We start from the raw sequence: 13,770 nt of genomic DNA on the forward strand, positions 1-13,770 counted from the left end.
GGCTACAATAGACAATAGACAATAGGTGCAGGAGTAGGCCATTCGACCCTTCGAGCCAGCACCAACGTTCAATGTGATCATGGCTAATCATTCTCAATCAGTACCCCGTTCCTGCCCTCTCCCCATACCCCCTGACTCCGCTATCCTTAAGAGCTCTATCTAGCTCTCTCTTGAATGCATTCAGAGAATTGGCCTCCACTGCCCTCTGAGGCAGAGAATTCCACAGATTTACAACTCTCTGACTGAAAAGGTTTTTTCTCATCTCCGTTCTAAATGGCCTACCCCTTATTCTTAAACTGTGGCTCCTGGTTTTGGACACCCCCAACATTGGGAACATGTTTCCTGCTTCTAACGTGTCCAACCGCTTAGTAATCTTATATGTTTCAATAAGATCCCCTCTCATCCTTCTAAATTCCAGTGTATACAAGCCTAGTCGCTCCAGTCTTTCAACATATGACAGTCCCGCCATTCTGGGAAATAACCTAGTAAACCTACGCTGCACGCCCTCAATAGCAAGAATATCCTTCCTCAAATTTGGAGATCAAAACTGTACACAGTACTCCAGGTGCGGTCTCACTAGGGCCCTGTTCAACTGCAGAAGGACCTCTTTGCTCCTATACTCAACTCCTCTTGTTATGAAGACCAACATTCCATTGGCTTTCTTCACTGCCTGCTGTACTTGCATGATTCCTTTCCGTGAATGATGCACGAGGACACCCAGATCTCATTGTGTGTCCCCTTTCCCTAACTTGACACCATTCAGATAATAATCTGCCTTCCTATTCTTACCACCAAAGTGGATAACCTCACACTTATCCACATTAAACTGCATCTGCCATGCATCCGCCTACACACACAACCTGTCCAAGTCACCCTGCAACCTCATAGCATCTTCCTCACAGTTCACACTGCCACCCAGCTTTGTATCTGCAAATTTGCTAATGTCACTTTTAATCCCTTCATCCAAGTCATTAATGTATATTGTAAATAGCTGCGGTCCCAGCACCGAGCCTTGCGGTACCCCACTAGTCACTGCCTGCCATTCTGAAAGGGACCCATTTATCCCCACTCTTTGCTTTCTGTCTGTCAACCAATTTTCTATCCATGTCAGTACCCTACCCCCAATACCATGTGCTCTAATTTTGCCCACTAATCTCCTATGTGGGCTATCTTTAGCCAGAGGCACAGAATATAAGAAGAGGGATTTGATGATATGATTTCATAAAGAATTGGTTAGGTGATTACCGAGGAGGTTGCGTGGTGTTTCTCTGATGGTCTGTGTTTGACTTCACCCTGATAGTGGAGAAGGACAATTAGAATGGAAAGATGGGTTTCAATTGCAGAACCAAGGTGTAGAGATGGTCATTGTGAAAACAGCATAGGTATTCCACAGGACAGTCGCCTGGTATACCCTTGGCCTTACCGCTTCCACCGGCTTCACGGCTTCATCTGCCTGGCATCTCCCTCCTCTCCTGGCTCCACCTAACCTCTGCCCACCCTTGCCTCATCCCTTCCTTTCACCTTTTTATGCTGGCTCTCTCCCCTCTACACTCAGTACTGCTGCAGGGTCCCAACCAAGTCAACCATCCTTTTGCCTCCAGAAATGCTGCTTCACTGAGTTCCTGCAGCAGTTAGCTTTTTCACTGAGGTTTATGGTGGTGGGGGGGGACGGGGACTGATGCAGTAGAGGAATCGAGAGCAGTATTGATCAGCCTTGATCATATGGAAATACAGTACACACTTGAGGACCCTCTTGGCCTACTCTTGCTGCTATTTTATTGTGGTCAGCCCACCATCTCCATGTTGTGGTGAGCCCACCATCTATCTCCATGTTGTGGTCAGCCCACCATCTATCTCCATGTTGTCGTGAGCCCACCATCTCCATGTTGTGGTCACCCACCATCTATCTCCATGTTGTCGTGAGCCCACCATCTCCATGTTGTGGTCAGCCCACCATCTCCATGTTAACCATCACGCCAGCCTCACACACCAACACAATCGATAGCCCTCTCTGCCTTGGCAGATCAAGTGTGTGTCCAGATATTGAAGTTACCCTTACCCTTTAACCTTCTAGTCTAAAGAAAGGTCCCAAACCAAAGCGTCACCTCCACAGATGCTGCCTGACCCACTGACGTCTTATAGCACTTTGTGTTTACTCAATATTCCAACATCTACACGTAGACACAAAATGCTGGAGCAACTCAGCGGGTCAGGCAGCAACTCGGGAGAGAAGGAATGGGTGAGGTTCTTCAGTCTGAAGAAGGGTCTCGACTCGAAACGTCACCCATTCCTTCTCTCCCGAGGTGCTGCCTGACCCACTGAGTTACTCCAGCATTTTGTGTCTACCTTCGATTTAAACCAGCATCTGCAGTTTTTTTCCAACATCTGCAGTTTCTTGTGCCTCCCTCTAGTTTTACGCAGCTTTATTATGGTGAAAATGTGCCGACTATATCTCCATCAGTTCCATATACCCATGTCAGGTCTGTTCTCAGCCTCCTCTGCTGAAGAAAATCAAACCCAACTTATTCACTCATTCCTCATAACTGAAATGTTCCATGCCAGGTACTATCATGGTGAATATTCTCTGCCTGCTCTCCTCTGCAGTGGCCAGGGTGATACATAGTACTCCAGTAATCACCTAACCAATGCTTTATGAAATCATATCATCAAATCCATCTTCTTACATTCTGTGCCTCTGGCTAAAGATAGCCAGCATCCCACGTAGCTTCTTCATCACCTTACCAACCTGTATCCTTGTTCTTATATACTCCTAGGCCCCTGCCATTCATTGTGCAGGTCTTCCCATTGTTAGTGCAACAAATCATACAAATCAGTATTAAATCCCATCTGCCATACCCATGCTATGGCAGATGAATATCATCCTGAAGACTATAACTATACACATTATCAACACCGGAAATGTCCATGTCGCTTGTGACTTTGCTCAGCTTACCTTCTACATTCATGTTCAGATTGTCAATACATAGAATGGCCTCTTCGGATGGTTCACCTTGTCGTGGTGAAGAGACTTGTGTGCCCCCATGATTCCGAGAGTGATGCCGTCAGAAGCACTAGCTTCTGGTAGGGCCACCCATGGCAGTAAGGTCGAGGACGAGGGTCCAGACTAAGAACGATCCAACGTACAAGACCTCAACGGCGGACCAGGCGGACGAAGTTATCTTGAACTCAACGGCTGTGAAGGCGGATGAAGGCTGCACAAATCTATCAGCTCCAATCGTCTTAGTTCCCTTGCCATTGGAATTAGTTGATTGGTTTGTGAAGGACCGTGTGCGTCTTGGAGTGCAACATCAAGCGCACGTTAAACAAACACATGCACAGGCGTCTTCGTTCTGTGAAGGAACGTAGACCATCATCCTCGACCTCGAGGGATAGCCACGACAGAGTGGGCAGTAGGAATTCCAGCACCAATCCCTAATTCCACTGCTGGGATAGATTCCCAAATGCAAAACAATCCTCCACTCTTACCTCTGCTTCCCATTGTGCCCAGTTTTGGATCCAGTTCTGTCAAAACATCTTGGATTCCATGCGCACAAAGCCTTTGGATCAGCTTCCCAACTGGGGCCGCATGGCAATGAGGTCCACATAGAGTACTTCAGCTCATCAATACATATTATTACTTCTTCAAAAAGGTCACACACATTGGTCAGACAGAGAATGAAGTGCAAGAAAGTGGGCAGGCATCAGGTGAGATGGACCAGTCAGAGGCCTAGGAAGTTGGGCCGTGCGATTCAAGGCTGTGATGACCCTGGAACGGTTTGAAGAAAAGGTTCACTCAGACACCTGGTACTAGGGTTGCCAACTGTCCCGCATTAGCCGGGACATCCCGTATATTGGGCTAAATTGGTTTGTCCCTTATGGGACCGCCCTTGTCCCGTATTAGGCCTGGGGGGCGCTGTAGGTCCGGACACTGTTGGACATCACCTTTTGTTCCTTGTTTGGGGTTCCTTGTTGGCAACCCTACCTAGTTACATGCAGCACTGCCGAGAGTCCTGAGGATAATTCACAGGCAACAGAGAAGCCGCGTTAACAGAAACTCACTGAAATGTGCTAGAGCACAGGGAGAGAGACCAAATCTCCCTTTGAATGGTCTTTTGCATGACTCTCATTTACTCATTCCAGGTGTGGACTCTTGTATATCGGCGAGACCAAGCGCAGGCTTGGTGATCGTTTCGCTGAACACCTTCTCTCAGTCCGCTTAAACCTACCTACTCTCCCAGTTGCTCAACACCTTAACTCCCCCTCCCATTCCCACACTGACCTTTCTGTCCTGGGCCTCCTCCATTGTCAGAGTGAGGCCCAGTGCAAATTGGAGGAACAGCACCTTGGGCAGCTTATTCCCCAGCGGTATGAACATTGACTTCTCTAACCAAGTAACCCTTGCTTTCCCTCCCTCTCTCTCCATCCCTCCCCATTCCCAGTTCTCCGACTACTCTGACTCAGTCCGAGTACATTTTATTTCTGTTTGCCTTGTTGTTACCTTCTCTGTGGTTTCACACCTTACCCCTTTGCCCTTTCCCCTTTGTCCTGGTTTCACACCTTACACTTCCTTATCTATGTATCTCTCTCTCCTCTGACATCAGTCTGAAGAAAGGTCTCGACCCGAAACGTCACCCATTCCTTCTCTCCAGAGCTGCTGCCTGTCCTGCCGAGTTACTCCAACATTTTGTGTCTATACTCATTAAGCTAAGTTGTTTGAGGAAAAGGAGCAAAGCAACATGGTGCACAGAGATTTTGCTTTCTCCCAATGATATATTACTTGTTATTTCCAGGGACATGTTTCGCTGCCGTGACAGTGTAATCGTGACAATTACAATAGCTTCTACTGCATGTTCTGGTTTCATTTTTTTGCCAAAATCATTCATGTAGAATTGAAACTTCCTGCTGGTCTGGGATGAGTTGTGAGGATTATCTGAATTTCCTTTTTGTAGGATTTGCTTTGAAATAAATGAGAATTTAATCTCAGTAGACAACAGTGGAAACATAATATGTTGGAAACACACCAGTAGTCAGGCAGCGTCTTTAGAAAGCAATAGGGTAATGTGAATCCACTCAAGGAATGGATAAATAGACACAGTGGCTGTACAGTGGCGCAGCGGTAGAGTTGCTGCTTTACCGCACTTTCAGCGCCAGAGATGCGGGTTCGATCCCGACTACAGGTGCTGTCTGTACAGAGTTTGTACGTTCCACCCGTGAACGAGCAGTTTTTCTTCGAGATCTTTGGTTTCCTCCCAGAATCCAAGATGTGCAGGTATTTATGTTAATTGGCTTGATATGAATGGAAATTGTCCCTAGTGTGTGTGGGATAGTGTTAATGTGCGGGGCTCGCTGGTCAGTGCGGGCCCGGTGGGCTGAAGGGCCTGTTTCCGCATTGTATCTCTAAACTAAACTAAACATGAAGCAAAATGCTGGAGTAACTCAGCAGGACAGGGAGCATCTCTGGAGAGATGGAATGGGTGACGTTTCAGGTCGAGACCCTTCATCAGACATATGGAGTTGTGATCATTATCTCCAAAACGCTCTTCACTGTAACACTAGTCTTCTGGCAAGGTTCCTGACAACAAGGTCCAGTATGGTCCCTTCACGAGTTCGACTATCCATACACTGTTTACAACTTTACAAGTTACAGGAGTAGCATTAGGCCATTTGGCTCATCGAGTCTACTCTGCCATGCTTTCCAATCATGGCTGATCTCTGCCACATAATCCCATTTTCCTGCCTTCTCCCCATAACCCTTGACACCCGTTTTGATCAAGAACTTGTCTATCTCTGCCTTAAAAATATCCACTGACTTGGCCTCCACAGCCATCTGGGGCAATGAGTTCCACAGATTAACTACTCTCTGACTAAAGAAGTTCAAGGAAACCTTCTTGGATACGCCTAACAAATTCTGCCCTGTCTAATCCTCTGGCCCAGAGTTTAGGGCCTGTCCCATTTAGGCGATTTTTTAGGCGACTGCCGGCGACTGTCAAAGTCATAGCAGATCGCTGAACTTTTCTTTTACCCGACGACAATGACCACGACAATGATCACGACAATGCCGCGTCAGGTCAAGATTACAGCGTCTTGTGAAACATTGCGAAATCCCCACGCTGTCAATGCTTCTCCGGCGTCCTGGTTTTCGCTGAAATCACTGACAAGTCGGTAAGCACTTGAGTGCTTTGAACTATAACATCTTGTATGGGTTACTTAAAAACCAAGCTTCACTGTAACAAGGAATAAACTGGATTTACTTCCAGTTTACTAATAGCTGTATTAAAAAAAAAAAATTAAGTGGTTAAATGGATTTTTGTGAAAAGTGTGTGGGCATTCTTTGTAAATGTAAGGGAGATGCATATCTGGTTTCTGGGTTGCATATCTGGGTTTGGAGCTCTCTTTAAATGTAATGGCTGAGGCCAAAAACATCGCGAAAATTCCCACGCTTACCTGACCGTCAAACTGTCACCTCCAATCTACCTGTCAAATGTCCTGACGGTAAATAAATTCGTTAAACACAAGCATTTATGGTATTTTGTAATGACTTTACTTATTTTAATATTATGTGCTTCTAATGTATCTTAAGAGAACCTAGTAAACCTGGGGACAGCATGCGACAGCGACTGCAATAAGCAACGATACCTGGTGACAAGCCAGCTGTCGCCGAGAGATTTCAAACCGTTTGATTTCTCAGCGATGCGCTGAGATCCACTACGATCCACTACGATCTTTGGAAGACTTCTCACGATCATGCCCGCGACACCCCGGCGAACTGTCAGTGACAGCCTAGTCGCCGGCAGTCGCCTTAAAATCGCCTAAGTGGGACAGGCCCTTAAGTCCCAGTCAATATTGGGGAAGTCCACTACAACAACCCTGTGGTTCTTGCATCTGTCCACATATCTGACCCCCTACCTCCCACTGGCTATTGGGAGGCCTATAATGTAATGCCATTAGAGTAATTGCTCTTTTGTTATTTTTGAGCTTGATTCATAATGCCTCAGTAGATGTGCACTCCATCCAGTATGTTCTCTCTGAGTACCGCCATGACACTCCCCCGATTCATAAAACAACTCCTCCACCTCCTTTACCCCCCTCTTTATTTATTAGAAAAACCAGCCATTGTGATTCAGTCAAATGTTGAGCTGTTAATTTCATATTCACTGGCCTTGCATTTAACTTTAGGCTGGGAGAGTGCTTTACTGTGGGCGGTACACCGTGCAGTTTAGTCATGGATTACAAGTGCATGCAAAGGCTAAGCCTGCATTTGTGGACCAGCAGCTGATGTGATTGGATTCAATAACAGCAACATCTTGTGTAACCACCCTGTGTTCCATTTAATTCAGTAAGAATAAGATTGATCAGAAGTTGGATTTGCGGCACAGTTGATGTCTTTTCACTGTGATAAGCAGTCGTCTGAGTTAGAATCTAAACTAAGTAAAGTCACTGTGCTAATGCTGTTGGCTTGGGTGGTGCAAAGGTGAACATAGCTTCTATGTTTCAGAGGGGCGTGGCTGTGTTCTGCAGCTGCGGCTCACCGGCAGTCTCTCCGTTTTTTTTTTGTGTTTTTTTGTCATTGTCGATGTTAAATGTACGTTTTGTTTTATTTTTAATTCTGTGTATGTAGGGGGGTGGTGGGGGGGTTGGGGGAAACCTTTTTTTAAATCTCCTCCTCAACGGAGATGCGACCTTTACCGTGTCGTATCTCCGTTCGCGCAACGGCCTAACATCGTGGAGTCGGCGGCCTCCAGCTGGGATCGACCTCGAGGACTCCGGTCGCAGGGCCTGGACTTACCATCTCGGAGGCTTCGGCCGTGGGCCCTGCAGACCGCAACATCGGGAGTTCGCAGGTCCCTGGCTGGCGACCGGCTTTTGGGAGCTCCAGCCGTAGCAGCTTCGACCGCCCCGAAGCACGAGGCACGATCAACCCGCCCGCAGGCCCTTCATCGCCCTGCGTGGCCTGGCCGCGGCACTTTACATCGCCCGGTGGGGGCTCAGGACTCTCATCGCCCTGCGTGGCTCGGCCGCGGCATTTTCCATCGCCCGGTGGGGGCTCAGGACTTTCTTCGGCCTGCTCGGCTCGACCCTGGGACTTTCCATCGCCCGGTGGGGGCTTCAAGGGGTTGGGAGCCTCGATCGCCTCGTGGCGCCACGGGAGAAGAACGAGGAGGAGATAAGACTTTGCCTTCCATCACAGTGAGGGTATGCCTAGAGCAATCACTGTGATGGCTGTTTTGTGTAAAAAATTGTATCTGTGTGTCTTGTGTTCTTTAATGTCTACTGCCGGACCCTGACGTGAGAGGACGCTGGCGTTGAGTATTCGCCGCTTTTCCGTCAGGATAGTTTGTCTGTTTGTCTGTTTGTTTCTATGTTAATTGTATTTGTAAAGCGCTTTGTGCATGTGTTAAGGCGCTATATAAAATAAATATATTATTATTATTATTATTATGTGGAACACTGAATGCTGAACCAGATTACCATTGTTAGCAGATGTATTCTTCACCCTTCATTTATTTTCAAACTGGCAAGTAAATAATTTTTTTTAAATTAAATGGGTTTTTTTTTGTCCTGTCAATGTTAACACACTTTATCTGTTCAGATCATGATGGGTACTGATCGGGCAGTGTAAGGTATTTCCCTGCAGCTGAGTGCTTCTAAATGCTGTCTTAATGCTTTTTCCAATACAGTCATTCTTCCATACGGTTTTGGAGAATAGTCATCTGTGCGATACAATGGTGGATAACAATCTACGCATAACCAACTGGAACCGTAAGCTGGGCTGTAAGTGCCAATACAAGCACATCGTGGACTGGTGTGGCTGCTCTCCCAATGACTTCAAGCCCCAAGACTTCCATCGCTTCCAGGTAGGCACACGCCAGGCTGCAGCTCACATCACTTACACCTGGGCTTACTTTAATTCACAGATACTGCGCGGAAACAGGCCCTTTCGGCCACCGGGTCCGCGCCGACCTGCGATCCCCGCACATTAACACTATCCTACACCCACTAGGGACAATTTTTACGTTTACCAAGCCAATTAACCTACAAACCTGCACGTCTTTGGAGTGTGGGAGGAAACCGAAGATTTCTGAGAAAACCCACGTAGGTCACGGGGAGAACGTACAAACTCCGTACGGACAGCACCCGCAGTCGGGATCGAACCCGGGTCTCAGGCGCTGCATTCGCTGTTAGGCAGCAACTCTACCGCTGCACCACTGTGACGTCCAAATTCAATGGCTTGTAATCAAGAAGCTTGGACGCGATTCCAGCAAGCTCTCAGATTAAGTTTACTATTCCAATTCAGAATCTAGTTGCAGTTGGGATTACTTTAGTTAACTGGGATGACAGGCAGCTGGTTGAAGGAACGCAACAGGGAAGAGGGAGCATTTGGAGGCAGCTCCACAGTCGGAGGTCTTGCGGAGAAAGAGAGATCGGGATGGTTTCATCTTGGTTCACAACTGAGACTTTGAGATGGTTTCTTTAGTGGTGAGTCAAGGTTTCAGGAACGAGGGCTGTGCTCAATATCACCTTATAAGGGGTCTAATTAGAAAAGCTGTGCATTCAAGAGTTAGCTATCGATAGATACATAGAACCATCAAGCCCTTTGAGTTACTCTGCCATTCAGTGGAATCTGTTTGATCATCCAAACTCAGTGCCCTCCTCTTACTTTGTCCCCCTGCACCTTGATTTCTTTAGCCATTAGTACTATACCTAACTCCTTCTTGAATATATTGAATTATTTAGCCTCAATTGCCTTCAGTTCTAAAGAACTGCCCAGTTTAACCACTCTTTGAGTGAAATGATTTCTCCTCATCCCAGTCCTAAATTAGTTGCCTCTGACCATTATCGCTAGATCCCTTGACTCCCTCACCTCCCAGAAAATCCTTCATGCACTAATCTGTCCAGAACCATCAGGATTTTATAAATTTCAATGAGGTCCCCTCTCATTTTTCTGAACTCTATCGTGTAAAAGCTTAATCATCCCAATCTTTCTTCATGCATCAGTTATATCAACAGTTATATCGGTTATATCAATCTGACTGATAAATCTTCAGCACACTCCTGCCACATCAGGAACATCTTTCCTCACATAAGAGGACCAAAACACAACACAATATTCAAGCTGTGGTCTTGTAAAGGCCCAGTACAACAGTGGTAGATATCCCTACTGTATTTAATTCCCCACAAAATGAAGGGCAACAAATCATTGGCCTTACTGAATGCCAGTTGTACTAGCATGATTAACCTCTTGATCTTGCAGTACTCTTTCCAATATATACAAACAGTAGATTACCAACATTGGAAACAATGCGACCCCACTCCAATGGGAAAATGATCCAGTGAAGAACTGAATGTACCAGAAATAAAGTGCTCCAGAAATAAAATGCAGTCTGAAGATGGGTCTCGACCCGAAACATCACCCATTCCTTCTCTCCAGTCCCGCTGAGTTACACCAGTATTTTGTGTCTTCGGTGCTCCCTGTAAACCTTGTCAAGTATTTTCCAGATTGGTATCTCGTACAATAGATATTCTGCACTCCAGGAACTTGGCCAAAATCAGCCAGGCATGAAAGATGTTTACGCGTGCTGGTGGTGATAATGAACTCTTCTCACCCACACAGCAAATGGCGAGACCAACCTTCTTTGCGCGGAAGTTTGAGTCGGCGGTCAACCAAGAGATTGTTGGCCAGCTGGACTTCTACCTCTTTGGCAGCTACCCACCTGGCACGACGGCCCTGAAGGCGTACTGGGAAAACGCGTACGATGAACCCGATGGCATCCACAGCATCAGCGACACGTATCTAACCATGTTTCACTCCTTCAGCCGCCTTGGCCTGAAGCGAGCAGAATCTTCCTGGCATGCCAACGAGGAAAATAAATGCAGGTGAGAGAATGAGCAGCCCGCAGCTCGGGGACCCGTCAACACTGGCAGCTTTGTAAGCGCACAAAAATATTAACGAGAGACCACTTGAACTAATTTTACTGAGAATGTAAAAATTTTGAAAACATTTAGCGCTCAGTTAGAACTACTTTTCTCTTTATTACTATTCCTATTGCTCATTTTTATTTCAGATATAACAAAGTAATTAACACCCATTGAATAAGGGTCTTGACCCGAAACGTCACCCATTCCTTCTCTCCAGAGATGCTGCCTGCCCCGCTGAGTTACTCCAGCATTTTGTGTCTAACACCAAGCGAATTTTCTTTAATAAATATGGATGATACAGTAATGCAGCGTTAGAGTTGCTGCCTTATAGCAGCAGAGATCCAGGTTCGATCCTGACTACGGATATAGAGTTTGTACATTCTCCCTGTGACCGCGTAGGTTTTCTCCGGGTGCTCCGGTTTCTTTCCACACTCCAAAAACGTACAGGTTTGTAGGCTAATTGGTTTCGGCAAAAATTGTAAATTGTCCCTGGTGTATGTACGACAGTGCTGGTGTGTGGGGTTCGCTGGTCGGCACGGACTTGGTAGGCCGAAGCTGTTTCCCTAAAGTCTAAAGCCTTAAAGCCCAAACCAGAGCACAGAAAACCTAAATCAGTACAGTGGGAAACTCACACCTGATGGTTTCCTGTAATAAGTCAGCAAGTCATCCCTTGTAACCAGCGTTGAACAAATAAACCCACTGTGACATCATAGTGACATCCAGTGCAATAACCTAAGTGTCCTCCAGGAATGTGACCAAAATTACAGAGGTTTTTAGCAGTAGAGAATCATTGCAAGTTTATGTGCAGTCAGCACATTCAGAACTTGGGCAAATGGCCACAAATCTGTTTCAATTAAGCTTGATCAGCATAACAAGAACTACCACCTTCACCACATTCCCCCACACACACCCTACCCTGTCCTTTCTGTGTATCTGGGAGGGCTGGTAGGACCTGGAATGAACATTTATCTGAATGTCAGCAACATTGATTGTGCAGCATTCCTTCAATACTGAACCAAAATGTTGGCTGAAATAATGGCTGCTGGATTGTCCAGCTGAACCACAACCTACTCACCTCAAGTCAAAAGTCTAGTTGTTGCTTCCACCAGCAAGTGATTATTATTGGAAGAGCCCATCGTGTCTTGTGCGTTGTGTAACATTATTTCACGGGGCTGGATCTGGTCATCAGCAGGCATCAGAGGCTCACAATGGCCATCCAAAAGTGCAATGGTCCATAGCTTCCACTGCAAAATGATTTAGATTTTTAGATTTAGAGATACAGCGCAGAAACAGGCCCTTCGGCCCACCGGGTCCGCGCCACCCAGCGATCCCCGCACACTAACACTATCCTACACCCACTAGGGACAATTTTTACATTTTCCCAGCCAATTAACCTACAAACCTGTACGTCTTTGGAGTGTGGGAGGAAACCGAAGATCTCGGAGAAAACCCATGCAGGTCATGGGGAGAACGTACAAACTCCGTACAGACGGCGCCCGTAGTCAGGATCGAACCTGTGTCTCCGGCGCTGCATTCGCTGTAAGGCAGCAACTCTACCACTGTGCCACCGTGCCGCCCTTGAGCCAGCTAAGAGTACCTGTCCCTGCCTCTGCAGCTCACTGTTACTAGAGTCACATAGCAAACATTTCCACTGTGAACCAGCTTCACAGTTCATGGAGCTCGTGTATTGCAGTCTTGCCTCAATCAGTAACAATGTCAGTGATCTGTGCATTGACATGCAAGTAACCCTGATCCTATATATCACCAATTACTTGCAAGTCTGAAGAAGGGTCTCGACCCGAAACGTCGTCGGTCTTTTTCCTATTCCCTTTTTCCAGAGATGCTGTCTGACCCGTCTATCTTTGGTTTAAACCAGCATCTGCAGTTCCTCCCTCCGCAGGCATGTGCAATGCAACTGGAACTGTGAAAGACTACGCCGCCAGAGTCTCCTCAAATGTTTATTATATCAGCTGCCCCATCACAGTAATAGCATTGACACTGAGGTTATCATTTTAATATATTTTATATATAATCACACAGTATGGTTGATAAATGATATGATCCAAGGGCAGACTGAGAGGAATCCTTTGTACCCTCTCACCCCCACCACCACTTCACACACCAAACAATCTGGGAATAAGAGCCCACGCCTGAAGTGCCTAAGAATGCAAGTTGCTGCCACTTATTCAGACTCACTGGTAGCACCATCCACAATGGCAATCAATACCATCAGGAAGGAAAAGAGCAGCAGATGCACACACCCTCCTGACTTAGAAATGTATAATGGATCCTTCTGATCACTGTGTCCAAATCTAAGAAATCCCTACTCATTGGCATGGCGGGGGTGCCTTCAAGTGCATATGGCCAATAAACGCACATCCCTAAATCCCAGATCCCTAAAATATTATTTTTTAATTAGATTTTTGAAATTAGATTATTGTTGGTAAGACCAGCATTTATTGTCCATTCGAATTGTCCATAACAAGAGAGTCGTGATAGTAATGTGCTGTGGGATATTCTATGGGTTATCTAAGAAGTTATTAAAATGTAAATGTTTACATCTTTTCTCCTTTCATGAATGTACCCATTCTGTCTGGCATCTGACTGATGTTATCTCCCAAAGCTGCAAGCAACCACGATCCATTATCCATCTGCTCTGTGGAGATTTCTCTGAATGATGCGTTCTTCAGTGAAGCCTGCCATTCACATACCACGCTGTTGAAATTTGGCACCAGCTGACTTTGAATTGAAGAAAATCCCAGCTTAATGTTGAATTAAAACACAACCCTCAACAATTTAAAGTGTGGGAAGGAACTGCAGATGCCGGTTTAAACCAAAGATAGACATAAAATG

General features: G+C 46.2%; 1 protein-coding gene across 1 annotated transcript in view; it reads left to right on the forward strand.

Moving 5' to 3' along the window:
• xylt1 (xylosyltransferase I) overlaps positions 1–13,770 on the forward strand; it is a 294,644-nt gene that overhangs the window by 239,230 nt on the left and 41,644 nt on the right. Inside the window, exons 7-8 of the mRNA XM_078418358.1 lie at positions 8,679–8,855; positions 10,613–10,875. Coding sequence (XP_078274484.1) covers positions 8,679–8,855; positions 10,613–10,875 — 440 coding nt within the window. The remainder of the gene's footprint in view (positions 1–8,678; positions 8,856–10,612; positions 10,876–13,770) is intronic.

Source organism: Rhinoraja longicauda, chromosome 21 (genome assembly GCF_053455715.1).
Source record: "Rhinoraja longicauda isolate Sanriku21f chromosome 21, sRhiLon1.1, whole genome shotgun sequence".
NCBI lineage: Eukaryota > Metazoa > Chordata > Chondrichthyes > Rajiformes > Arhynchobatidae > Rhinoraja > Rhinoraja longicauda.